The following is a 25,773-nucleotide window of genomic DNA, read 5'->3' on the forward strand; positions in this document are numbered from 1 at the left end:
TTATGTAGTTGAACAAAAAAATTGAGACCAGCATTTGGCTTAAATATAACCCTGTATGAAACTAAATGGGATATTTGCTTTTAATGTTTCATCCTGGCTACTTTCTTTGTGGGTGAATAGCTACTTTCTTTGTGGGTATTGTCTACACCTGGTAAAGATAATTATACATATTTAGTTTGGGAATGAATTGAGTTTGAAATCTAATGATTGGACATTGTTTTCACTTAATTTTAATGGGAACTTATATTTTGAAATCTTCTGTTAAAAAAATAAATGAAAGGCTTATGACTTGCACCCGAAATTTGAAGGAATGGATTTTTGGCTCCAGCCTGTCTTGGATGAGCTCCAAATCAAATGTTGCTTGGTACGGGTTTACTATTGCACCACGCAGATTTCTGTTCATGGGAAACGATTAATGTCCTTTATGCTTTGATGGCAGATATTTAGAACCCTGCCCGATGCCACATTCCCGGAGCCAGCCTCCCTGTCAACATCACCCCCAAATGCGCCACCAAGGCAATCGAAGAGACCAGGCCAGAGGACTAAGAGACCCGTGGCTGTGTATAATCTTTGTCTGGAGTTGGAAGATGGTAAGATGCTGATTCTATTTTTCTGCTCGACAGCATGTTGAGAGTATGGCATATCATATGTCTTTCAGGGAAGGGCATGGTTTTCCTTCCTTTGTGTTTTAATGTTTTTTCCCCTTAAGATGACAATTTTTTGAGATTAACAGCGAGGGTAAAGCCTTCTTGTCAGAGAGAAAATGCGAGTTTCAGGTTTGTGTTTATTTGTTATGCATGTTTCTTTTTTTATTTTTAAAAGGCAGCTTAAATTTCTTTTTTTGGGAGACTTGTGTGACCTCCTGTGAGGTTACATAACTCTGAGACAAATGGAAGGGGAACTAAAATTAAAGCAGATCTTTTGAGAGGAGCTGATAGTCTAATGTTAAATGCATCGAGATTAAAGGCATAGTTTTCTGGTGCACTGAAGCTTAGAGCTTCTGCATCTCACTTGGCCCATCTTTTTGACTTTCTCATGAGGTCGGGCGCCTCATCATACGACAGGCGGATGAAGTGACCTGCTTTCAAGGGTCAGGCCCTGTGAACTAAGCTGCAGTGGGACTCTGGCAAATAGAAGTTTTTCCGTCCTGTCCTGGCCGCCATGTTCCAGTTACTTGTCATGCGTCCACATTGTCTTAGTATTGTCAGATTGCCTAGTTTTTTTTTTTTTTAAAGAAAGCTTGGAAATGTGAATTTTATGCACTGATGTCTACAAAACAAGACTGTGTGCCTTATAGAAGTTACTGATTGCCGATTTGCAATCATGTGGTTATTGGCGTGGAGGGTAAGGTGATCGTGGCTCAGAACCTCCAGTTCAGCAGGCATGTCTGAAACTGTGACTCTGATTGTGGGACCTGTTGAGGACATTTCCTGAATTTGACATTAATCTTCATTCTTCTTTTTCTTATCCCCTTTTTTTTCTTTTTTGTATCTTTCATTTGTTATCCTTGAAAGCTACTGAAGTTATGTTGGTTTGAAAATATGAGGTGATTGTCAGAGGGAAGAAGAGAATGCAGACAGAAACAAATGCAGTACCTTCATCATAAGGAGCTATACAGTCAAATATCCAGGCAGCTAAATCCAAAGATCCATGCAAGAAGTGACCACTGATTCAGGAGTCTCTGCAGGAGGACTCAGAATGCTTCCTGTATGGGCACCTGGGTGGCTCAGTTGGTTAAGCATCCGACTCATGACTCAGGTCATGATCTCACAGTTCGGGTGTTCAAGCCCCGCGTTGGGCTCTGTGCTGATACCCAGCTCAGAGCCTGGAGCCTGCTTCAGATTCTGTGTCTCCCTCTTTCTCTGGCCCTCCCCTGCTCACGCTCGGTTGCTCTTTCACGCTTTCTCTCTCTCTCTCTCAGAAATAAATAAAACATTTAAAAACGTTAAAAAAAAAATGCTTCCTGTAATAACACGGTGGGGGGCTAAGGTGTGCCCATATTCTTTCACATTGTTTATGATGGGCGTCATAGAATACAACTATTAGTTTTATAGTCAGGTCCTTATTTTCCAGAGGAAGGACACGAATCATTAAAATCAACCTATAATTTCAGAGCTTCCTTTTAGACATTAGTTTCAACTTCTGATCCCACCTAACTTTTGTGTTCTCTCTTTTTCTCACTTTCACTCTCTCTCAACAGAGTTGCTAATAAGGAGTAAAACTGACTGGTTTGAATTGCACCTTTTCTTGTATCTCACTTGTCCTCTGGTGGAAGTGTTAATAAATAGTGAAGGAGGCAAATGTTGGAAAGTAGGAAGAGAAAAAGAAGTCAAGGAGACATAGAATAAAATCTGCATTGGCCCTTGAGCAAAACTAAATTGGCTTTATTTCATAAAGGAAATGACCAAAGAGTGACTCTTGGTCTTAAAATCACATCTACTTTTTTTGTATTTTAAGGATTTGAATCATAATATCCAATGACATATACGTGGTGACTGATCTTTTGACCATTGTGTTGCTAAGTGATCATTAATGAGTAAGAAGTTGCTGAAGTGGTGCTTGGCACATTTTTTATGGGAAAGCTCAAGATGGTATATAATCATAGCTTTCCTAGATTTTTAGGTCATATAATTCTTAATTATTTGATTATAAGGGGGAAAAGATTGTGAAATATTCAGTTCCTTTAGTCGGTTTTTATGTTCATTATTTATATGAAGTTTTATTCTACATTTTGTATTTTATAACTTTACATTAATCTTTCTTAAGTGTAGCCTTGGAATTTGTTGTTGCAGGTTGTCAGAATTAGGAAAGCCCATGATTTTGTCACAGAGTAATTTTAGTTTATCTTAGAGATCATAAGATAAAGCAATTAAAAACTGTAATATTCCCCTCCCCCATTATTTGTAGCTAAGCTTTAATGAAGCTCAGGTTGTGTCAGAAAGAATTATTTCAGGGAGAACAGAGTAGGGTCTACATATTGTATTTAAAAAAAAAAGGTGAGGTAGTGGGGATAAATGAAGAGGAGAGGTTCTGAAAGGAGTTATACAGGGGGAGGATACTAAAAATCTGTGTTATTTCCTATCACTTAGCATACTGAAAACTCTACCCCCTTCCAAAAAAAAATCTGTTCTTTTAACTAGTACTTAAATTTTTTTTTCCAGTAGCCTGAATTCTATAGTTGTCAATCTGAAGGTTTTGAAAAGTTTAAATTTTTTAATATTTTTTTCTTATTGGTGGTAGTCGAGTCAATGTCTGTGTTTCACTAGGATTAGTAAAGTATGCAGTACAGTCAACTTCGGTGGGTTGTTCTTCCCAGTTTTGTAGCTTAGGTGAATCTGATAGCGATTTTTAAATGTAGATATGTCCTTTCTCCCATTTATGCACTGTAGTATAAATCTTTTTTTTTAAATGTTTTATTTATTTTTAAGAGAGAGATAGAGACAGCATGAGCAGCAGAGGGTCAGAGAGAGAGGGAGTCACAGATTCCAAAGACAGGCTCCAGGCTCTGAGCTAGCTGTCAGCACAGAGCCCGATGTGGGGCTCGAACCCATGAACCATGAGATCATGACCTGAGCCGAAGTCAAATGCTTAAACGACTGAGCCACCAGGTGCCCTGAAATTAATCTTGACTTAATGAAATCCAGGACAGTTTTGGTTTAAGTTTAGGTGGATTATCTGTCAAGATCCAAGGAGTTAGATTAGACAACTGGAGAATTTCTTCAGTCTTATGATTTGGTCACAGATATAGTATTTGAGTTAAGTGTTTGTAGTATGTTATTTCTTCTTCTCCATTGAGTAGAGTATAAAACTAAGTGATGTACCAAGTAGCCAACCCTGGAAAACATTCAGAATTGGCTTCAATTTAACATCAGGCAGATTAAAAAGTCATTATTAACAAAGAGTCAGCAAGCCTATTACATGAGCTGAAGCAGGATAGGCCTGGAAGTAGAGAATCCAAGCTGGCGTAAAATGAGAGAGAAACCCTCTGCTGTTAGACGTGAATTTTATGATGATATATTCAACCCCACCCCCATCCCAATTGAGAGGTGACCAATTTAATTAAAGACGCCTAGTATCTTTACTGTTAAAGACTTTAATTGGCTTTGGCACATTTATCCATATTATATACACAGTGCTTGTGTTATTTTTCTTTGTTATGTATGATTAAATGATATTAAACTTACTATTTGCAAAAGGCTTTAAAATTCCAGTTAGTTGCTTAAGGATCTTTGATGATGATTAATATGAACTGAAATGGATATACTATCTGGCTAGATTTCTTTAAATAGAGCAGCTATTGGGGGCACCTGGGTGGCTCAGATGGTTAAGTGTCCGACTTCAGCTCAGGTCATAATCTAACAGTTCGTGGGTTTGAGCCCCACGTTGGGCTCTGTGCTGACTGCCAGCTCAGAGCCTTGGAGCCTGTTTCAGATTCTGTATCTCCCTCTCTCTCTGACCCTCCCCAGCTTATGTGGTCTCTCTCTCTTTCTCCCTCTCTCTCTCTCAGAAATAAATAAAACATTTTAAAAAATTAAAAAATAAATAGAGCAGCTATTAAATCTTTACTAAAGGTCTTATCTTTATATTGTAGAAACCATATTGTCCATTTTTATATAGCATTTAATAACCTCATGAACTTCAAAGTTAAGAGATTTGGCTAGGTCTGTTGCGAATTAGAAAAATATGAGATAGACTGGAAAGCGCTAAAAGGGTAACTAAAAATCAGAGGTTTACTTTCATTCTCAAATGATCTTTCTGTGTTTTTATTTTCTTAGAATTCATAATAAAGTAACTCCAGACAAGTTTATAATGTATGTTCATTTTCTCCTACTCATTCCATATTTATGTCTTTATTACCTCTTATGTAAAGAGACACTCTTGTTTTTGTTGTAATTCTCCCAAGTACAAGGGAAGTTCATGAAGCTATATGAGATATATTCTTTGTTATTTTCATTCAAGGCAAAAGAAGAATTTTAAAAGAGATTTGGGGAGTGGGAGACAAGATAGTGGCCATCTAAATTTTGACCAAGCTCTTTTTTTCTTTATGCTAATTCTAATTTTAAACAGAATGAGGCATTCACAGGACTAGTTTTTATTTCTATCTTCTTGAGTAGTTAGGTATTCTGTTGCCCATCTTCTTTTCTACATGGTCTAGCAGTTTATTTGTTTAAGCAACTTAAAAATATGATTTATAGCGAGTTGAAAACAGAATCATCTTGCAAGCCAGTTGGCAAGATTTAATATTATTATGGAGTAGGTCTTACTTGGGTATCGTTGGGTTGGCACTCTCACACTTGGATCCCGGACGTGCTAACTGCAGCACATTTTGTTGAACATGTGTTATTGTAGTCCTACAGTGTGACAAGGATGCAGAGCCTTATAAGCATAAAGTGAAAATGTAACTGTTAAAAGGGAGATATAGATAAACAACGAAGCATGATCGTTTCCCTTCTGTTCTAAGGGGGAACATACTGTGATATGGATCAGTCTCTAAAATCAGAGTTGGATAAATTGTATGTAGATGTCCATTCAGCCTAAATGATACCAAGATAGATTTTTAAATGATTACCTAACATTTAAATGTCCCATATCATTGACAGTGATGCTGAGAGCCACCTTTGGTATTTGGAAAGAATCTTGTTGAATAATGATTGAGGCATAAGCAAGAGAATAGAAAGCTAAAACGGAGGCTCCTGGAAGGTCTTTTGATATGTAGAAATGTGGATTTTTAACCCTAAAGTATGGAATGCCCCTGGCAGTTTGGAGTTTTTCTGCCTCTATCATTTATTAGTGATTTTTCTCATATGGGATACTAAAATCAGAATTCTATGTATCTATTGAAGAGCTTTTATAAACTCTGCACCATGTTTACACATGGTTTCCATTTTAAGGGGGTTAATAATATGCTCTCCCTTCATCACTGTAGAGTGGAATAATGAAACAGCTTAGCAGCAAGTGACCAGTGCTGGGCTATCGACCCTAGGTAACCCCAGAGATGCAGTAGGTGGGCTAAGTGTCATGATTTTCTAGAGCGGAGCCGTTTTGGCACTTGGTTGGGGCATGATTTCGGGTGAGGAAACTAGCTTGAATGAAGTCTTGGCAGCAATGCTGAAGAACAAGGCAGGAGGGTAAAGAAGAGGCCAGCTTGATCAGAAGGGGGCAGTGTTGAGGAGTAGTGACCAGGGAATCCCATGAGATGTTGCCAACCCAGGGAAGGTCAGCCTAAGGAATCATGGTTAGAGATCTGGGCTGAGGAGTTTTATTCTAATTCTACTCAAATAGTTGACTCTCTGTAAGTACTGTATTAATTACAAAGTAGAAGTTATAATGTGTGCTACTGAGGATGGTTGAGAAAGTTTAGGTGGTTAATATGCTTAATATAGTGTCTAGTATATAGTAAACACTCAAATCCTAGCTTCTGCTATCAATAATATTATTAAAGATAGAGAAAGGTGCCTTATATTTAGAATGATAAGAGAAGTTGATGTTTTTCAGCAAGGGAGAGTTGTCATGTGGAAAATAATGTTAAAGGAAGTTTAATCTGACTGAATCTGTCTTTAAGAATCTGGAAGGCCATGTCAAAGGCTGGTTAAGCAGTTTAGGCTTAGGTTGGTGTGGTGTTGAACCAGTACTAGGAGTAGAAGATAAATCTGGGACAGGTGTTAAAGCAAATTGTTGAGACTTCTTAACTGACTCGATGTGGAGAATGAAGGCAGATAATCAAAACGATGTTGTCAGCCACATTTTAGGCTAATAGACAAATGTGTCTTTGTTTATATCTTTGTTTTTGCCTTGAGGTTTTTTGTTTGTTTGTTTTTAATATTTAGCTACCTTTCCATCAAAAGGAAGGAAATACCTCATTTTGTTAGCAGCTTCAATACATAGTGCTGTATGTAACTGCTTTGGAAAATAGGTTTAATAAAAATAGTGTAAAATGTATTGGTATAAGTAATGTATATGGAAAGCCAGTGGAAAGAGGAAAATGTTAAATGATACTAAATGGTATGTCTTCTTAGAGAAAGAATAGTCCATCTCACAATGGTGATCAATGCAAAGCTCATTTCTTTTCCCCTACTTTACCACACAGACCTATATCCACATTCACTCACATGCTGGGAGGGTAAAGGTTGGGACTCAACCACCAAACTAAGACATTCATTTCAGTAGAAGCCAGGGGTGGGTAGCAGACAGTCATGGCAGCTCTGTACTCTATACTCTCAGTTCCCAAGAAAGCATCTTTAGAAACTGCCTTCATGAAAACATGCTTTTGTCAGTGACTTGGAACTGTCCTGTCATCCCCTGAATGGAAGAAGAACCACTGTAAAGCCATTCTTGATGTGAATTTTCAATGACAGTCTACAGCTATTGACATATTCTTGTAGGCGTAGCTGATCAGCTTGACACAGAATTATAACCAGCCCTAAATAACTGGGCACAAACATCTTTGGCTCAAGCTTGGCAATCTTCTCTTGATTCTATCATTTTTTTTTTTTTTGTCATGACACTTCATGGGTGGGCTCTGGATAATAACTTCCTGAGTGCCAAGGTCCCTTGACATTTCTTCAGAGCAATGTTATGATTCCCTGACATGGAATTACTGTACTGTGAAGTTAAATCTAAGACCAGGCTTGAATCAGTGACAGTATATGTAGACAGATTATTTCTTAACTCACTGTTACAATGATGAGATCAATGGGATGGAAAAGGCAGCCAGAAACTTCAGGGCTGTAATTGAGTTGTGGCGTGCTCATAAATCATGCAAGCTGCCTCCCCTGCATTGGTGGCTCCCCAGAAGCCTTCTAGAAGCTCAGCCCCCCTAATGTCAGTGACAAAGCACACGGCAACTTCTTATATGACTTCCTATATAATCTTAACTATGCTTCTGTGTGGGATGAACATTTCCCCCTTTCTCTGGAGGGAAAAGGCTTATTTAACGCCTTCAAAAAAATACATAGCTCCTTCTGTGGTGAAAATAAGTTCATGGCAGGTAACTAGAATTTATAGAAGAGAGAAGAATTCTTTAAAGCTTGTCTCCCTGTGGTGTGGGTTTTTTCTTCACTTCTAATAGCTTTTATTTTAATTTCTAGTTCTGAATTCAAGCAGCTGTCATTCTCTTTATAGCCCTTTTTGAAACTCCTACAGCGTAGGAGGTAGCTGGGCTGTCTAAGAAACATCTTTTCAAACCAACCAAAGTATTGTTTATCCTGAATGAAACAGAATTTTTAAGGCTGTCAAGAGTGAGTGATTTGAAACGTTTTCTTTGATAGCCAGGAAGATGAGCAGAAATCTTAAAGAAGGGAAGGTATTATCTCAATATGGCCAATTCCAGGTAACTTCTCTTACCCAGAGAAAACTCTTTGGGACCATGATAAAAAATTAGCACTAAGTGAGGGTGTTGTCTACAATTAATGTAACAAAACAAACCTGTGGCAGCTCATTTTTACTTACTGAGTCCTCAACCAGCTGTTGAGGAAAAGAAAAGAATGAAATCCAGTCAACAGTGGAGAACACTCCTATAACTAGTCCTCTCTGGTTGTCCTCTGTCAACTCTGAGTAGCAGCTTTGCAGCTTGGTTCCCTCTGAGGGCTCAATCCACTTTCCATGGCATTGCTGTATACCCTCCGAGCATATCTGGAAGGAGTTCAGTGTTACTCTTGGAGGAAAAGAAGTCTTCAGACCTATTAAAATGAATTACCAGGCTGATATTTTGCACATACCAGTATTCGTTCTCTAAAATCAGCAGCATGGGGTACCTGGGTAGCTCAGTTGGTTGAGTGTCTGACTCTTGAGTTTTGCCCAGGTCATGATCCCAGGGGATCCAGCCCCACATTAGGCTCTGTGCTGAGTGTGGAGTCTGCTTGAGATTCAATCTCTCTCCCGCTCTGCTTCTCTCCCCTACTTGCACATATACTCTCCCTCTCTCAAAATAAAAACAACATGATTTTTTGGGCTTCATATATGATTATGGTCATGATTTTATTTTTCTTTTTGGCTCAGAATAGAATAGTATTTATATAAGTCTTTGTTTATTAGCTTAGTTATTTTAAAGGTATATTCTTTTTCTTAAAATTTTTAACAGTTAATGCAAGAACAAGATATAGAATTTGGAGAGTGATAATGGCCATCAGTTACATATACCATACTATATGCCAGACCCTGTTTTTAGCAATGTCGGTTAGATACAGGAAATCCTCATAACCATCTGAGAGATAGTATTATTTTCATCCCTATTTTATGGTTCAGGAAACTGAGGCCTAGAGGTCAGTAAGTCATCTAAGTCTCACAGCTGGCCAGTGACCAGGCCAGGATTGAGCTCAGGCAGAGCAGTCCCACAGTTTGGCCTCTTTTCCACCCGGCTTACGTGCTGCAGTGAAATCTTCTCTTCCGTTGAGTCAACACACATGGCCTGTTTGCCTCTGAGTCTTTTCAGAGATGTTCTGCATTTCAAACAGTAGGTCAGTTTATTCTTTTTTAATTTTAGGAATGATTCTTCGTTTTCTCATTTGAAAAATTACTGGAATCAGAATAACCGTCTTGGTGAAGGAGATGCAGGAGAAGAGACAGCCAGAGATGTGTATGGTTTTAAAGCTGGGGCACAATGCACTGTGACAGAAATGGGCCCTCCAGGAGAAAAGAGAAAAGGGGGTGCTCAGTAATTTTATTTCAGTGATAGGTTTGTTTTAGTGTGGTTTGTGCAGCCATTTACCAAAATGGACGAATGCCTGGTCTTCCGTTAGCTGTAATGCAGGTCTCTCAGGTACCTGGTGGTAGAGCAGGTTGTTAGAGATGTGTAAAGGGAACGTAATCAGCAGTTTGATGCTGCCTAAATATATTGGATTTTGCTGGTATTTTTCCCCCTCCTTGTTCTTCCTTCTATTAAAAAAAAATAAAAGATAGATAATATATTCCCTGGTTTGAAACCCCCCAAAAAGTATACAGTGATGTAGTGATAAGTGTCCGCTCCGCCCCGGCAGCTCATTCCCCTCACCCTGCTTCACCTGCAGTGGGTCTGCAGTCACTGACGGTGCTGGCCCGAGCCATGTGAAAGTGCCATCTTTTGGTTCCAAACTTATCTAATACCAGCAATTTCAAAACATTTTTTTTCATTTAGTAGGTCAAAAGTACTAAAGCATCAGGAATGTCATGTAGTTCAGCCTACAGTTTGTTTTTTAAAAAAATTTTTTTTTTATTTCTAGGAGAGAGGGAGAGACAGCATGAGCAGGGGAGGGTCAGAGAGAGAGAGGGAGACACAGACTTGGAAACAGGCTCCAGGCTCTGAGCTGGCAGTCAGCACAGAGCCCGATGCGGGGCTCGAACCCACGAACCGCGAGATCATGACCTAAGCGAAAGTCGGACGCTTAACCGACTAAGCCACCCAGGCGCCCCCAGCCTACAGTTTTTTAACAGTCATTTCAGAGTAGAGATCCAAACTGGATTGCTGACCACCATTAGTAGGATCGTGCCATGTGAAATTGCTGTTTGTGTGTGTCAGAAATGATCTCAGAGCAGTGGTTTCACGTGGTTAACCTGGTCGTTTCTCCGCCATCGTTCCAGAATTTGTTAGGTATTTATAAGCAGATATGAATATAGATTCTTACTTACCTTCTTCTGCACCAAACAGCCAGTTGTACCTAGTTAAAAAAAATATATATATATAATATACTCGTTGTTGATTCTCCTGTTACTGCAGGGAGCTCTCCTCCCCCATTTTCACTGCTCTCCAGTATCCTGTGTGTTCTGTTGTGCAGATGTATTCCTAAGAGGGCCCGTGTTCTGTAGCAACTCAAGTGGTTGGTGGAAGCCCCTTACTAACCACACACAGACTTCTAGCTTTGATAACAAAAATGGTTTTACAGAAATAATACACATGGGGGTGTGTGTGCCTGGGTGACTTAGTTGGTTAGGCAGATGACTTTAGCTCAGGTTGTGATCTCATGGTTTGTGAGTTCGAGCCCTGTATCCAGCTCTGTGTGGATGGCTCAGAGCCTGGAACTTGCTTTGGATTCTGTGTCTCCCCCTCTCTGCCCCTCCCCTGCTCACCCTCTGTCTCTCTCTTTCTCTCTCTCTCTCTCTCTCTCTCTCTCTCTCAAAAATAGACATTAAAAAAATTTATTTAAAAAAATACACATGGTATGCTTTCAAGTGAATACAAGCAAGCTGTAAACAGAATTTTCAGAATAATCTTCTAAAGGAAAAATTGTGTAAATAAATGTATAAGCATAGAAATAATTCTGGAAGCATATTAATCAGTTATGATAACAGCAGTTATACTTAAGGAATGAGAGTCATGGTTTTCTCCTTTATACATACCTGTAACTCTTTTTCCTATATTACTGGTTACTTGTCATAAACACATACACATTATTTGTTATACACAAGTATCACTTGTTATGCACATAATATACTTATTACTTTTATACACTGTTATAGACACATGTACATGTAAACACATATGAATATGCATATACCACACAAATATCTATGTGTTCAAGTCACAGAAGTTTCAGCCCAACACTGATGCAAGCTGTGCTTGGTGTTTGGCCTGCTAGGTGTGAGTTTAAGATTTGAAGTGGAAGGAATGAAACAGATCCCTAGCAAGAAGCGTACGCAACTGTTCCGGCATGAGCTGACTTGGGCAGACTTCACTGGTGCCACTGTGAGAATGGAGGGCTCTTGCTGCTTAGTGGTTTCCTGTTTGATTTAATATATGTCACCTTCTACCTGAGCCACTCTCTCAGAGCCACATTGTCCTAGCATTTTGGGGATTGCTGTCACTGGAAAGATTTAGGTAGCAAAGGGCTTTATTGACTGGTAGAATTGTTTGTGGTGATGTTTGGATTTAAAGTAACCTGGATTTAGGGTTTCCTGGGTGGCTCAGTTGGTTAAGCCACTGACTTCGGCTCAGGTCATGATCTTGAGGTTTGTGAGTTTGTGCCCCGCAATGGCTCTGTGCTGACAGATTGGAGCCTGAGTCTGCTTCAGATTCTGTGTGTGTCTCTCTCTCTGCCCCTCCCCTCCTCACATCTGTGTCTCTATCTCTCAAAAATAAACATTAAAAAAAAATAAAGTAACTTGGATTCAAATCCATGTGCTCTTTCTCTCCTTTATGATCACAGCAAATTTGCCTCCAGGCTTCCTGACTTTGGGGCAATAAAATTTCATGTTTTTTTGCCAAGAATATATGAGTTAAGAGTTGTAAACCACCCACTGTTTTGTAAATAGTCCAGAACTTGAGCTTATTTCTTGAGGGCCTCCTGTATGAAGTAGAGGGCTTCAAATGTATTTTCATATATGTTATACTTTCAAAGAAAATGTAACTCAGTCTTTTTTTTTTTTTGCAAGCATAATACCTAGGCATATTGGTTTCTAGTTTCTTAATTCGGCCTTTGATGATAATTAACATTCTTTAGGTGAGGCAGCTAGCTGGGAAGAAGATGGGTAAATAGTCAGAGTCCAGCACCCCTCATTGTCTCAGCTGGACTCCAGTTTGTGTTCTGAGCAGTGATGTAAATTTCCTGAGCTGTCAAAGTGTCAGGCTTCCTCAGGAGTTTATGGAAGACTGTTTGATTCAGTATCTGATTACTTTTTGGTTCCTAAGGATAATAGTACATGGTTGTTATATTTTTTGTTTGTTTATGTAGGCAGAAATCTGAGTCTGTAAATAATACCTCAGGACTGTGATGATGTTGTAAAAATGCTCTCTGCTTTACAGAGTAAAGCAATTTGCTTTGACTTCTATTGACATTGCAACTGAACCGGTCTTATTCACTTTATAATTGAATTGCTACAGACTTCCATCGACCTTTGCAAGTTATAGAGGTGGTTCTTGGAGTTGTAACCTAATGCCTATTAGCTACTGCTATAACGTTATAATGGGGTCTTATGTTTTATATCATATGATATTAACACAGCTGATTCCCTCATCAGCTTCTCCTGGCATACACGTTTGGTGTATCTTAGCTGTGTGGTAGACTTGGGGGGCAATCATCATATTTCATTTATTAAATCTTTGGGCAACAGAAAATAAAATTTGCTTTATAATTTTATGGCCACTTCATTACATCTTTTTATGCCTTAATGCGATGCATTAATTTATAGTTCAGGAGTTGCCTTTTTCTCTCTTAGGCAATCTTTTTGGGAGATGCATATCTATATGTAGTTTTGTTTTGCTTTTGGGATTGAGAGTAGGAGGTTATTCTTTTGAGATAACCTTTCCTAGACATAGTTTCAGATAAAGAAATTGTATTACCCAAGTGATCTCTTCTCATTTAGCCACTGACTGTCATTAATCTGCATGCTTTTTAGCTTCATTAAGGTTCCTATTATCGTTTGTCTTGTTGGACGAGGGCAAAATGAAATGAGAGGAACTGGGGCATCTTGCCCGCCCCTACCCAGCATGACATGGCTTTAACTTGTAGAATTTGGGTAAGTGGGACTTGAGGAAACTTTTCTTCCACTTGGCAGTTATAACCTGTCTCAGTGCACCTCCCACTGCTGAGAAACACAATTAGCTTTCTTTCCTTAATGGGCATTTGGCAGGGTTAATTTCTTAGGCTTCCTTCCTTCCCTTTTTTCCCTAATGGAAGACTTACGGAAGATTTTCTGATCAAAGAACCTAGACTGTTTTCTAACAGTAATCATTTACCACCTACTACTTTATGGACAGTTAAAAAGATTTCCCTTTGAATAGTAGGGGTGAATCTGCTTTTTTAAAAAAGGGTGTCCAATTACATTAACGATTTGAAAAGTTCAATTTTAAAGCCAAACTTTGTGTTTCCTAACCCATCTCTAATATTCTAATTAGTTTAAGAAAAGAACTCTGTGTGTGTGTGTGTGTGTGTACCTTTCCAGTTAAGAAAAGCTAATGTATAAGATAATATGATGTAATTCTTCTGGCCTATGTTTTGAGGAGATGAGGCCCTTCCTGGCCAGGCTGCTCACAGACCTCTCTGGTGTCCATCAGTCCATCTGTGTGTATACCACAGCTTCCAGTTAGAGAAGGTCATAGAAACCCCTGAAAGCAGGCATCTGAGTAGGTTGTGAAGAAGCAAACCTGTTCACTTTTCTTCAGCAGCCAAGGAAAGGGCTACTTGGATGAAACCAATGTCAAGTAGTCCACCGAGGTGAGACAGGCTGTTCTTTGTTGTTTTAGTGTGGTCTTTTCCCGTCCTCCTCAGTCTCCAGGTAATTTGGGTATGTTGCCACCCTGATGTCTGCAAATCAACAACTCCAGGAATGCTAGCACTATGGACAAGATGCAAAAACAAAATGCTGGATGAAACTGGAAATTCTGCCTTTGGAGGAGTAGTGTATCTAAGTTGCTCTGGCAGTCATGCTCCTCACTTGGAGATGGAAGTCTTGAATGTTTCACTGTCTGCAGTGATTTCACCCAGTGGTCTGAAGCAAGTGGACGTAATGATGTACTTCTTTGACTTGGGTAGAAAATGTGAGGCCACGAGGGGCGCCTGGGTGGCTTAGTCGGTTAAGCGTCCGTCTTTCGCTTGGGTCATGATCTCGCGGTTCGTGGGTTCGAGCCCCACGTCGGGCTCTGTGCTGACTGCCAGCTCAGAGCCTGGAGCCTGTTTCAGTCTGTGACTCCCTCTCTCTCTGACCCTCCCCTGCTCACGCTGTCTCTCTCTCTCTCTCTCCTAGAAATAAAACATTAAAAAAAAAATTAAAAAAAAAAAATGTGAGGCCACGGACAACTAGATTGTCCTTGGTTGTCTTTGTTAAAAGTAGAATTCTATCCTAGATGGGTCATTATTCTGATCCACTATGCAATTCTAGGATGTCTCATTTCTCATGAGTCAAGTAGTATAGTTTGAACCTGTGTTTTAACACTTTTCAGAGAACAGCCCTGCTTAATGCATGCTAACTGTTCCCCTGCACTGAATCATTAATGACATCTTTGATCACTATTGGCCTTAAAATTCCATTGTTGGTCCCCCTTCTATCTATTATGTTGGTTTTATGGAAATCAGTGGAAAATGTTTTCCTTCTGCTGTTTCATATATCTGACGCTTCTCACTGGCTCCTGGACTTACTTAGCTTTATTTATACAGGTCACTTCCATACTTTTTGTTCAGTGTTAGGTTTTATTTACAATGCCAAGTCTAACAGCATACTGACCTGAGGGGAGGGAAAACAAATTTAGGCTTATTCTAATTTACACCAGTCAGTGCAGCATTAGAATCTGTTTTTTTGACAGGGTGAAATATAGCAACTCAGACTATTTTGGTGAAGTAGGAATTATGTCAGAAAGTACTGGAAATAGATTTGGAAGTGCTGTATTTGATATGGGGCATCCCTCTCCTTTTCAGTACACGTTACGTCCTGTGTAACATTAGGAGGAAAGATGGCTGTGGCTCGAAAGAGATTTTATTAATGTCATAATACCTGCCACATGGTGGAAACTAGGGCAGCATGACTATTTTCTTGCTTCGTTCAAAGTTTGTGTTTTGAACAGTCTTATATAAGTTAGCCAAACAAAGACCTGAAGCTCTTCCTACTGCAGCATTTCCCACTTCCCTTCCACTTTCAGTCTGGTCCCATCAGCTTCGTTCCCAAAGCTGTTGTCTGTCCGCTTCTGTGACAGATGTTTATTCTTGACGATATCCTTTCTGTCTTTCCCACCAGCTCAGCCCTCCTTGGGCTCAATGTTTCTTGAGTACAGTGTCATGAGAGAAGACATACCAATTGGGAAAAGAAGTCACAGTTCTCTAAGCAAGACCATACTGGTTATTACTGGACAGCCCTATTTTAAAAGATGGAAAATAAAGAATGACCAGAAAACGGATTCAGGCCCAAGGAGAGGGTTTTAACCACAGCAGCTTTTATTCACCCCCTTCTGCTGGAAGGGTCCACCTAATTTTGATTGAAGTCACCTTCAAAAGCATAATAGATCATGTTTAGTCTTAAGTCTTACTTCTCTGTACTTCGTTTTTATTTTTTCCAGTCACATTTTCTCATTGATATTTTCAATGTGACTTTGGAGATTTTTTTCCCCTGTAGAAAGTCTTAATGTCAATAACTAATAACAATAATAATTAAGAATATTATCTTTTTAGTTTTTGGCATAGCTTGTGCACATTAATTATAATGTGAACCCTCTTGAATCAGTGCACTACAATAAAAAATATATGCCAAATATATTTTAATAAATTCTAGTTTTATTGAGAGTTTACTCTAAATTTAATTCGTTTAAATAGTCGTGACTGTTGACTGTCAGTATTTTGGAAAATTGTCTCTTTAAAATCGGCATAAAAATGTTCCGAACTTTGTTTCCCAGTAAACATTTTAGAGCTGTAAAGTTCTCTTTCATGTTGTTTTGCTATGTTTCACAAATTTTGATATGAAATTTTTATTATCATTGAATTCTAGATCTTCTAAAATTTCCATTATTATTTTCTTTTTAACTATATTTAGTTTACCAGCATATAGAAATTGTGAAATCTGTCCCTTTGTCTATGAAGTTATAGTTTGCAATTTTGATCTGAGAAGAGAATATGTATAATATTCAGTCTTTGGTATAAAGACTTTAATCTTCCTTCAAAAATATTCTATGTGTTCTTTTTTATTGAAGTATCGTTGATACATGATGCTACATTAGTTTAGGTGTAGGACTTAGTAATTCCATAGGTCTACATATTATGCTATGTTCATCACAAGTGTAGCTCCCATCTGCCCCACTGCATCACTAATATAATACCACTGCATCACTAATATAATACCACTGATTGTATTTCCTATGCTGTGTACCTTTCATCCCTGTGACTTACTCATTCCATAACCGGAAGCCAGAATCTCCTATTCCCCTTCACCCATTTTGCCCATTCTCTTACCCTCTTCTCTTGGCAACCATCAGTTGTATTTATGGGTCTCTTCCTGCATTCTGTTGTTGTTATTCTGTGTGTTCTTAAAAAATTTGTATCCTCTGCTTATTGCAATATGTGTGTGTGTGTGTGTGTGTGTGTGTGTGTTTGTGAAATAGATCACCTTTGTAATGTTGACTACCCATACCTTTATGTTTCCTTGTTGTTGGCCTGCTCGATAGTAGATCTGAGAGGAGGGTGTTAACATCTCCAATTACAATTGTTGCTTTTTCTGTTTTTCCTTATAGTTTTACTTATTGCTTGAGGTTGTATCCTTAGGTGCTTATCTTCTTGTTGGATCATCTTGTCCTTTTATCAATATAAAATGACCCGCTTTGTCTCTCATGTAATTTAAGATTATTGTCTTAATATTTGCCGGCACATGTTAATCTATTTACCTTACTTTCAACCTTTTGTTTTAAGCATGTTTTGTTTTTTTTTTTTGTAGTTAACATATTCAATAAAAAAATACATTCGGAAAGTCACTATTTCTTTTTTTTAAGTTTATTTATTAGAGAGAGAGAACACGTGGTGGGGGGAGGTGGGGGGGAAGGGACAGAATCCCAAGCAGGCTCTCCACTGTCAGTGGAGGGCCTCGGACTCAAAAACTGCATGACCTGAGCTGAAATCAGGAGTCGGATGCTTAACCAACTGAGCCACCCAGGTGCCCCTGAAAGTCACTATCTTTCAGCTGTTGATTTCAATCCATTTATATTATTGTATTTATCATTATGTTATGATTTCCGTTATTTTATAATTTTTATTTAATAAACTTTGATATGATTTTTCTTGCTTTTTTATCTTAAAAAAAAAAACCCAATATTTTGTTTTTGTTGTGAAGGTGATTGCTCTTACTTTGGGATTTATCATCTCATTTGTCTCTTAATTTCTTATATTTAATTATACGTGTTTCTCTCCCCACCCCTAATAAGACAAATAATTTAATGCACTCTCTTCTGCTTTGGGCTACATTCTCCCACCATGTGATATTTTCCAGAATTTTTGTTCTGGACTGTTTTCATTATGTTTTTAATTTTTCTTTTGCCCTAGAGTTTTAAAAAAGTAACAATAGCATTATCAAGTTTGTTGAACATTCCATAGTACTTCTTATATTTAAACACTAATGTTTTCTTTAAGAATGTTATCAGTGTAGTTCTTTGTGTGGCAATGGGTGTTTTTATGTATAATAATAATATGTTTATTGTGGCCTCACATTTGAATGAATGGCATTTTCAATATATAATTGTTTGCTCAAAGTTTCTTTAATGCTTTAAAATATTACTTCATGGGGTTCCTGGGTGGCTTAGTTGGTTAAGTGTCCAACTCTTGTTTTCAGCTCAGGTCATGATCTCATAGTTGGTGGGCTCGAGTCCCATGTCGGGCTCTGCACTGGCAGCACAGATCTTGATTATAACTCTTTCCCTCCCTCCCCTGCTCATGCTTTCTCTCTCTCCATCTCTAAATAAATAAATAAACATTGAAAAATATATTACTTCATTGTGCATTCAGAGTTGCTGTTGAAAACTTGATGTCATCCTGGTTCATTTTTTGTATAATCTGCTCTATCAGGCTGCTTTTTGTTTTTTTCTTTGTATTTGATATTCTTGAATTGTGCAATAGTATATCTTATGTGAAATATTTTATTTATTATTATTAAAATGTTAACTTTAATTTCAGTTAACATATAGTGTTATATTAGTTTCAGATGTACAATATAGTGATTCAGCCCTTCTATACAACATCCTATGCTCATCACCTATTTAACCCATCCCCACACCCACCTCCTCAACATCAGTTTATTTGCTATAGTTAATTTTTTTAAATGTTTATTTATTTTTGAGAGAGAGAGAGCGCGCGAGCGAGCATGAGTGGGGTAGGGGAAGAGAGGGAGAGAGGGAGACACAGAATCTGAAGCAGGCTCCAGGCTCTGAGCTGACAGCTCAGAGCCCAATGTGGGTCTTGAAACCACAAACCATGAGATGATCACCTGAGCCAAAGTTGGACACTTAACTGACTGAGCCACCCAGGTGCCCCAAGAGTGTTTTTCTTGGTTTATCTCTCTCTCCTTTTTTATCTCTTTGCTCATTTGTTCTGTTTCATAAATTCCACATATGAGTGAAATCATATGGTATTTGTCTTTCTCTGACTTGTTTACTTTGCTTAGGAATATATTCTCTAGCTCTGTCCATGTTGTTGGAAATGATAAGATTTTTATCTTTTTTATTTACTTAAAAAAGATATTTTTGTGGCTAAATAATATTCTATTATATATAGATCTATATATATCTTCTTTATCCATTCTATTATATATATCTTCCATTTTATATATATATGTGTGTATATATCATATATATGTATATATATGATGTGTGTGTGTGTGTATGTATGTGTGTGTGTATTTCTTTATCCATTCCTCAGTCAATGGACACTTGGCTGCTTCCATATCTTGATTATTATAAATAATGCTGCTATAAACATAGGAGTGCATGTCTCCCTTTGAGTTGGTGTTTTTGTATTCTTGGGGTAAATGCCCAGTAGTGATTGCTGGATTGTAGGGTAGTCCTATTTTCACTTTTTGAGGAACCTCTTTACTGTTTTCCACAGTAGCTACACCAGTCTGCATTCCCACTAACAGTGCAGGAGTGTTCCCCTTGCTCCACATTCTTGCCAACACATGTTTTTGTGTGTGTGTTGTTGATGTTAGCCATTCTGACAGGTGTGAGGTGGTATTTTATTGTGGTTTTGATTTGCATTTTCTTAATGGTAACTGATGATGAACATCTTTTCATGTGTCTGTTGGCTATCTGGATGTCTTCTTTGGAGAAATGTTTCATATTTTCTCATTTTTTAATTGGATTATGTGTTTTTTGGGGGTGTTGAATTTTATAAGTTCTTTATATATTTTGGATACTTACCCTTTATTAAATATATGTTTGCAAATAATCTTTTCCCCTTTTGTAGGTTGCCTTTTAGTTTTGTTAATTGTATCCTTAACTGTGCAGAAGCTTTATATTTTGGTGTAGTCCCAATAGCTTATCTTTTTTGTTTGTTTACCTTGCCTTGGGAGACCTATCTAGAAAAAAGTTTTCTTTGGCCAGTGTCAGGAAAGTTACTGCTTATGGTTTCTTCTAGGACTTTTATGATTTAAGGTCACATATTTAGGCCTTTAATGAATTTTAAATTTATTTTTGTGTATGATGTAAGAAAGTGGTCCAATTTCTTTCTTTTGCATGTTGCTGTCTGGGTTTCCCTGTGCCATTTGGTGAAGAGACTTGTGTTTTGCATGTTGGCTATTTCTGACTGCTTTGTCAAAGATTAATTGACTGGGGCGCCTGGGTAGTCAGTCGAAGCGTCTGACCTCTGCTCAGGTCGTGACATCCTGGTATGTGGGTTCAAGCCCGCATCAGGCTCAGAGCCTGGAGCCTGCTTCAGATTCTGTGTCTCTTCTCTTTACCCCTCTACCTCTCTCCCTCAAAAATAAATGTTAAAAAAGATTAATTGACCATATAATTGTGGGTTTACTTCTGGGTTTTCTGTATTGTTCCATTGTGCTTATTTCTGTGCCAGTACCATATTGTTTTGTTCTTACAGCTTTGTAACATAAGTTGAAGTCTGGAATTATAATGCCTCCAGCTTTGCCTTTCTTTTTCAAGATTGCTTTAGCTGTTTGGGGTCTTTTGCAGTTCTGTACAAATTTTAGGATTTTCTACGTCTGTGAAAAATGCTGTTGGTATTTTGATAGGAGTTGCACTGAACGTATAGATCGCTTTGGGTAATATAGACATTTTAACAGTATTTTTCTAATCCATGAGCATGGAATGTCTTTCCATTGTGCAATATTTTCTTTATTTCCCTGTTTGGCACTCTGAATTTTTTGAATAGAAGTCTCTTAAGACCCTTGAATTTTGAGGAGTTGGTTGTTGTTTCTTTAAATATTTCTTCCTCTCAATTTATTTCTTCTTTTGGGACCTGGATGTTGGCAGTTTCACTTCCGTTCTATATTAAGATCTCTGAATATCTGATTTTTTTTGGTTTGTTGAGTTTGCTTAGTTTTCTTTGCATTTGCATTCTAGAAATTGTATAAGTCCATTGTAAATAAGGATTTTGTGTGTGTACTTGTGGCTGTGATTATTTGGAACCCCCTTCTTTCTGCTCCTTTTTTTCTACTCCCTTTTTGGCTCTTGCCTCAATCTAAGTGCTTTGGTTCAGAACCAGGTCTTATTATCCCTGCTCATAAATCACATCCTGGGGATGGGAGGGGTAGACATGTCAAATCTAGTTTCCCAGGTGAGAGGGGAGCTTGGTCATAGATTATTGGTTTCCATATAGCTGGGAGAACGTCTCCTAACCTCCCCGAGTTCCACATGAAGAGCCTGGTTCCAGCCCTGTGTTCCGTGCCTGGTGTATCGTAGGTTTGTTGTACTTGGGACACCACAGGATTTAAATGTCTGTGTGGTTCTGCTGGTTTTGATAGGTCCTGGAGTCAGGAATCCTTTGGATTATGCTCCCGCTGCCCTCTGAAACTGTGTTCCCATTCTATTCCACAGATGGGTTTAACGATTTTTTGAGTGCAGTTAAATCTTTTTTTTTTATTTTTAAAATGTTATTTTATCATTTTGTTGTTAGTGGTGGTGGTGGTGGCAGTGTATGTGGGAGGGAGGGGTGGAGTTCTACTTAAAATTTCATTGCCTTCTTGCCTGGAAATTTCCTGACTGGCCTTGTTAGAAGCATTATTGTGGTGTCATAAATGTAGTTACTTTATTCTCGGTAAGCATTGCTTTGATCCTAGTGATGAAGTGGGTGAGATTTAGAAGCACCTATAACTATCCTGACAGGAGGCAGGAGTAGCTGTGGTGGTGGCAGGTAACCCAAAGCCCAGCTGTGAGGCTCACTGGAATTAAGTTCAGGTCCGGTTAGGATACTGGATCTTTTCTTTCTATGCTTTTTTCTTTCATCTTTTCCGTCCCCCTTTCCTTTTCTTTCTTACTTCCATGAATACATAAACCAAGATGTTTAAGCAAGAAAAATGTGGAATATTCTTGCTACTATGGAGACAATTCATTTCTGAGGACTAACATAAAGCTTCTGTGGTTTCTTATGTTTGCAAACATTTTAGGCTAAGTGGAAAACAGCAGGTAAGAGATTCAAAGGGAACATCCCTGACATCTTAACAGTTAAGAAATATATTTGAGAGGAAGGCAAAAAAGAAATGAAGGAAATGGAAGGGAAAACTAAAAGGCTTGTTCCCTCCAACAGTACAGAAGCAGTTCGACTTAAGTGAAATGACCAGAGATGAATGGAGAGAATCATTTGTTATCATCAGAACAAGAAAGTTCAACTACTAAAGTAAAAGCTTATCCATTTATTAAAATTAAGGAGATGAGTGTCCTCTACATTGTTAGATGTGGTAGAACTATCAAGTTCCTGTTTCCTCCTCTTGCTCTAATTTTCTGCCAGCCTTTGAAGTTTTAGTCTAAAGTAAAACCCTTGTTCATGTGTTCAGGGTCATAAAAAAACTCAGACTAATAGTGAAATGTAGTAGCTATCATGAAAGGTATGTCCTCTTACATGCTTTTTTGCCCAGTTTTAATGAAAATGTATGTGTGTGAGGGAATCCTAAATCCTTGCAAAATAATACTTCTCTGTATTTATCTTAATAATTACAGCAACAGTCACCACTACCACCACCACCACCAATAATCTTGCTTTAAGGAGAAGACTCATCCTTAACATCTGAGGTTCCTCTAAGATTCTCTTACATTCCTACATCTTTCCTTTGTTTTCTCCATCCAATGCCATTACTTGACTTCTACCTACATGACACTCAGAACACGAACGAACACACACACACACACACACACACACACACACCAACAATAACTGTCCCAGACCTCTTTCCTGAGCTCTGGAGTGTATAACCAACTCTTCTCTGGGTATTTTCACCTGGATTTTTTATTGACACCTCCATCCCAGGGTGTCTGCAACAGGTTTTATTATCTCTCACACCCAATTTGCTCCTTGCTTTTTATTCTCTATTTCAGGTAATAATTCCACCATTCATCTAGTTGCCTAAGTCAAGAACTTGAGAGTCATCTTGGGCTCCTCTCTCACCTTTCACCTTTATTCACAGAGTTCTAGTGACTGTACTACTGAATATCTCTCTTTAATGTTTATATTGAGAGGGAGAGAGGGAAAGAGAGAGAAAGCATGTGTGTGTGCACATGTGTGTGAGTGGGGGAGGGATAAGGGGAGAGGAAGAGAGAGAATCCTAAGTAGGCTCTGTTTTGTCAGCACATAGCTGAGATGGGGCTCAATATCATGAACCATGAGATCATGACATGAGCTGAAATCAAGGGTTGAAGGCTTAACTGGCTGAGCCACCCAGGTGCCCCAGTACTGAATATCTCTTGAATATCCATTCTCTGGATCATGTCACTTGCCTGCCTCATTCCTGTAGTAACTTCCCAATGACTATGGTACAAAGTCAGATATCTTAATGTTAAATATAACACCCCACTTCGTACTCTGACATTCTGCCTTTGACCTTATTCTCCAGCCAAATTCAACTACCCATGGCTCTGGAAACTGCCACATTCTTTCTTGTTTCTATTCTCTCAACCTTGATATGTCCTCTGTCAGGGCTTCTTTCCTTGCAGGTTTGGCAATAATTTCTTCCTTGTTGCCTTTCTCCCTCTACCACTGGCAGGTTTGGAAACTTCTTTCACTGGGTCTCAGAGCTCCTTGATACAATCATAATATGACTAACACCACCTTCTGTTGTGTTTGTCTTTTACATGACTGTCTTTTGCACTGTACTGTGAGTACCATTGGTTTAGGGACTGATTCTTCACCTTTATTTTATTTTATTTTTATTTTTATTTTACTTTATTATTTTTTAAATTATAATTTAATGTCAAATTGGCTATCATATAGTGTATAAAGTGTGCTCTTGGATTTTGGGGTACATTCCTGTGGTTCATTGCTTATATATAACACCCAGTGCTCATCCTAATAAGTGCCCTCCTCAGTGCCTTTCACCCATAACCCCTCTCCCCCACCCCCACCCCCACCCCCATCCACCCTCAGTTTGTTCTCTGTATTTAAGAGTCTCTTATGGTTTGCCTCCCTCCCTCTCTGTTTGTAACTATTCTTTTTCCCCTTCCCCTCCCCCATGGTCTTCTGTTAAGTTTCTCAAGATCCACATATGAGTGAAAACACATGATATCTATCCTGCTCTGACTGACTTATTTCACTCAGCATAATACCTTCCTGTTTCATCCATGTTGCTGCATACCTGATTCTTCACCTTTATAACTCAGCATCTGTGATGTGCCTTGTACATAAGTAGAAGCTTAGTAAATGCTTGTTGATTGAATAAAGAGGGTGAAAGATATCTGTGGCTTGAAATGGGAGAAGATGATAATCAGAAGATTGGTGCAGATTTTTTAGCAATGTTTTGAGGTTTGCAGGTTTGTTTTTCTCTTCAATCCCTAGAGGCACTGGCATTCCATATATTTTTTTTTTTTTGGCATTCCGTATTCTTAATATTCTATGTGACAGTGAGTCCACAGTATTTCCTGAAGGTTCCTGGTTTGCCTGGCCCTGCACTGTGTTCTTTAAGGATTACCAAGACTGTGGCCTAGTCTCCACCCTCAAAACATGCATAATGGAAATGCAGAATTAAAACCAGGTCATGGCGTTAGTGAATTTGGTTGCTGCTGATAGTGTGAGAGAGGAGAGAAGAGGGAGAAAAGGCAGTTGGCAAGTGCTTTGTGGAGAAGGTGGCAATTAAGCTGGATGCTGTGAAGAAGTCATTTTCTCTTCTAGGTGGTGGTAGTTCTATTTCTAGTGAGTTTCTTATCTCGGAGTCTGTTCATAATGCAAGCCCTTCAGCACCATCTCTGCTCACCTACCGGCACAGTCTTGTTACTCACAGGTGATTTGTCTGCCTGTAGGTGCCTGTTAAAGGGTAACACCTCAGGGAACAGGTTGTGTGACACTCAAAAGAAACGGAAGGTGAGAAACGATGAGAGTATCCAACTTTAATTCTCAAGTACAAATTAGTTTCATAGGATTCAAAATCTTTATTCCAGAAATCATTGAACAGAGGGTATTTTTTTTGGAAAAAGTTTTATTTTCATACTAGCTAAAGAGTCATAGTTTGATTTTGGGGAACTAAGCCTTCAGAAATGGTTGTAAGTATTAAATACTTATGTGCCTTTTCCCTCAAATGCAGTGATTGTCCAGTAGATAAGCTCATTCTGGAACAGTGGAGGAGAAAGGAATTCTGTGTGCCCAGAAAGTAGGGTGAGGTATCTCCTCCTTTGATCAGTTTGTGTAAACATATTCCCTTCTACCAGTATTCTTTTCACTTGAGGGTTCAGATTGCTACTGTTTGGCAGGAAGGGAGAAAGAAATTCTCTTAATAGAATGTGATTTAATACGTTGAATGACCGTTGGTGCCATGTCCGTCTGCTTGGGAAATGAATTTGAAGCAATGTAGATGAGCTAGTGTATCTGGTTGTAAAAACATTTCAGGCATCTTTTGAAAGTAACACTAGACCCTTGCTTTCCACTTCCCCAAAGTTGCTTCTCATTGAAATGTTTCTCCTTGTAGGAATGAATCAGGGACTAACTGGCCCCAGACTCTCATTTGCTGCTTTTGCTATGTCATGCCGTGCCCTAGAGACAGGGCATAAGGCCCAGAGAGCAGAGGGCCAGGATCCAGCCTCCTGAAGCCAGGAAGCTGCTTGCGTCTGACTCACTGTCGAGGTTAACCTGTTCTGCTTCAGAACTGATCCTATTTTGCTGCTTGCAGCCAAGCCTTGAATTGGCAGCTGTCGTCCAGGTACATGTTCAGGAGTTCCCGAGGAAGCTGGAGCTCCAGCCCCTTGGGCATATT

At 38.7% G+C, this 25,773-nt stretch overlaps 1 protein-coding gene across 1 annotated transcript in view; it reads left to right on the forward strand.

Annotated features, from left to right (window-relative positions):
* Window positions 1-25,773, forward strand: part of ARHGAP10 (Rho GTPase activating protein 10) — a 321,883-nt gene that overhangs the window by 265,071 nt on the left and 31,039 nt on the right. The window contains exon 19 of the mRNA XM_039253774.1: window positions 440-590. Coding sequence (XP_039109705.1) covers window positions 440-590 — 151 coding nt within the window. The remainder of the gene's footprint in view (window positions 1-439; window positions 591-25,773) is intronic.

Source organism: Hyaena hyaena, unplaced genomic scaffold (genome assembly GCF_003009895.1).
Source record: "Hyaena hyaena isolate Hyena2069 unplaced genomic scaffold, ASM300989v1 scaffold_464, whole genome shotgun sequence".
In the NCBI taxonomy this organism is placed as follows: Eukaryota; Metazoa; Chordata; class Mammalia; order Carnivora; family Hyaenidae; genus Hyaena; species Hyaena hyaena.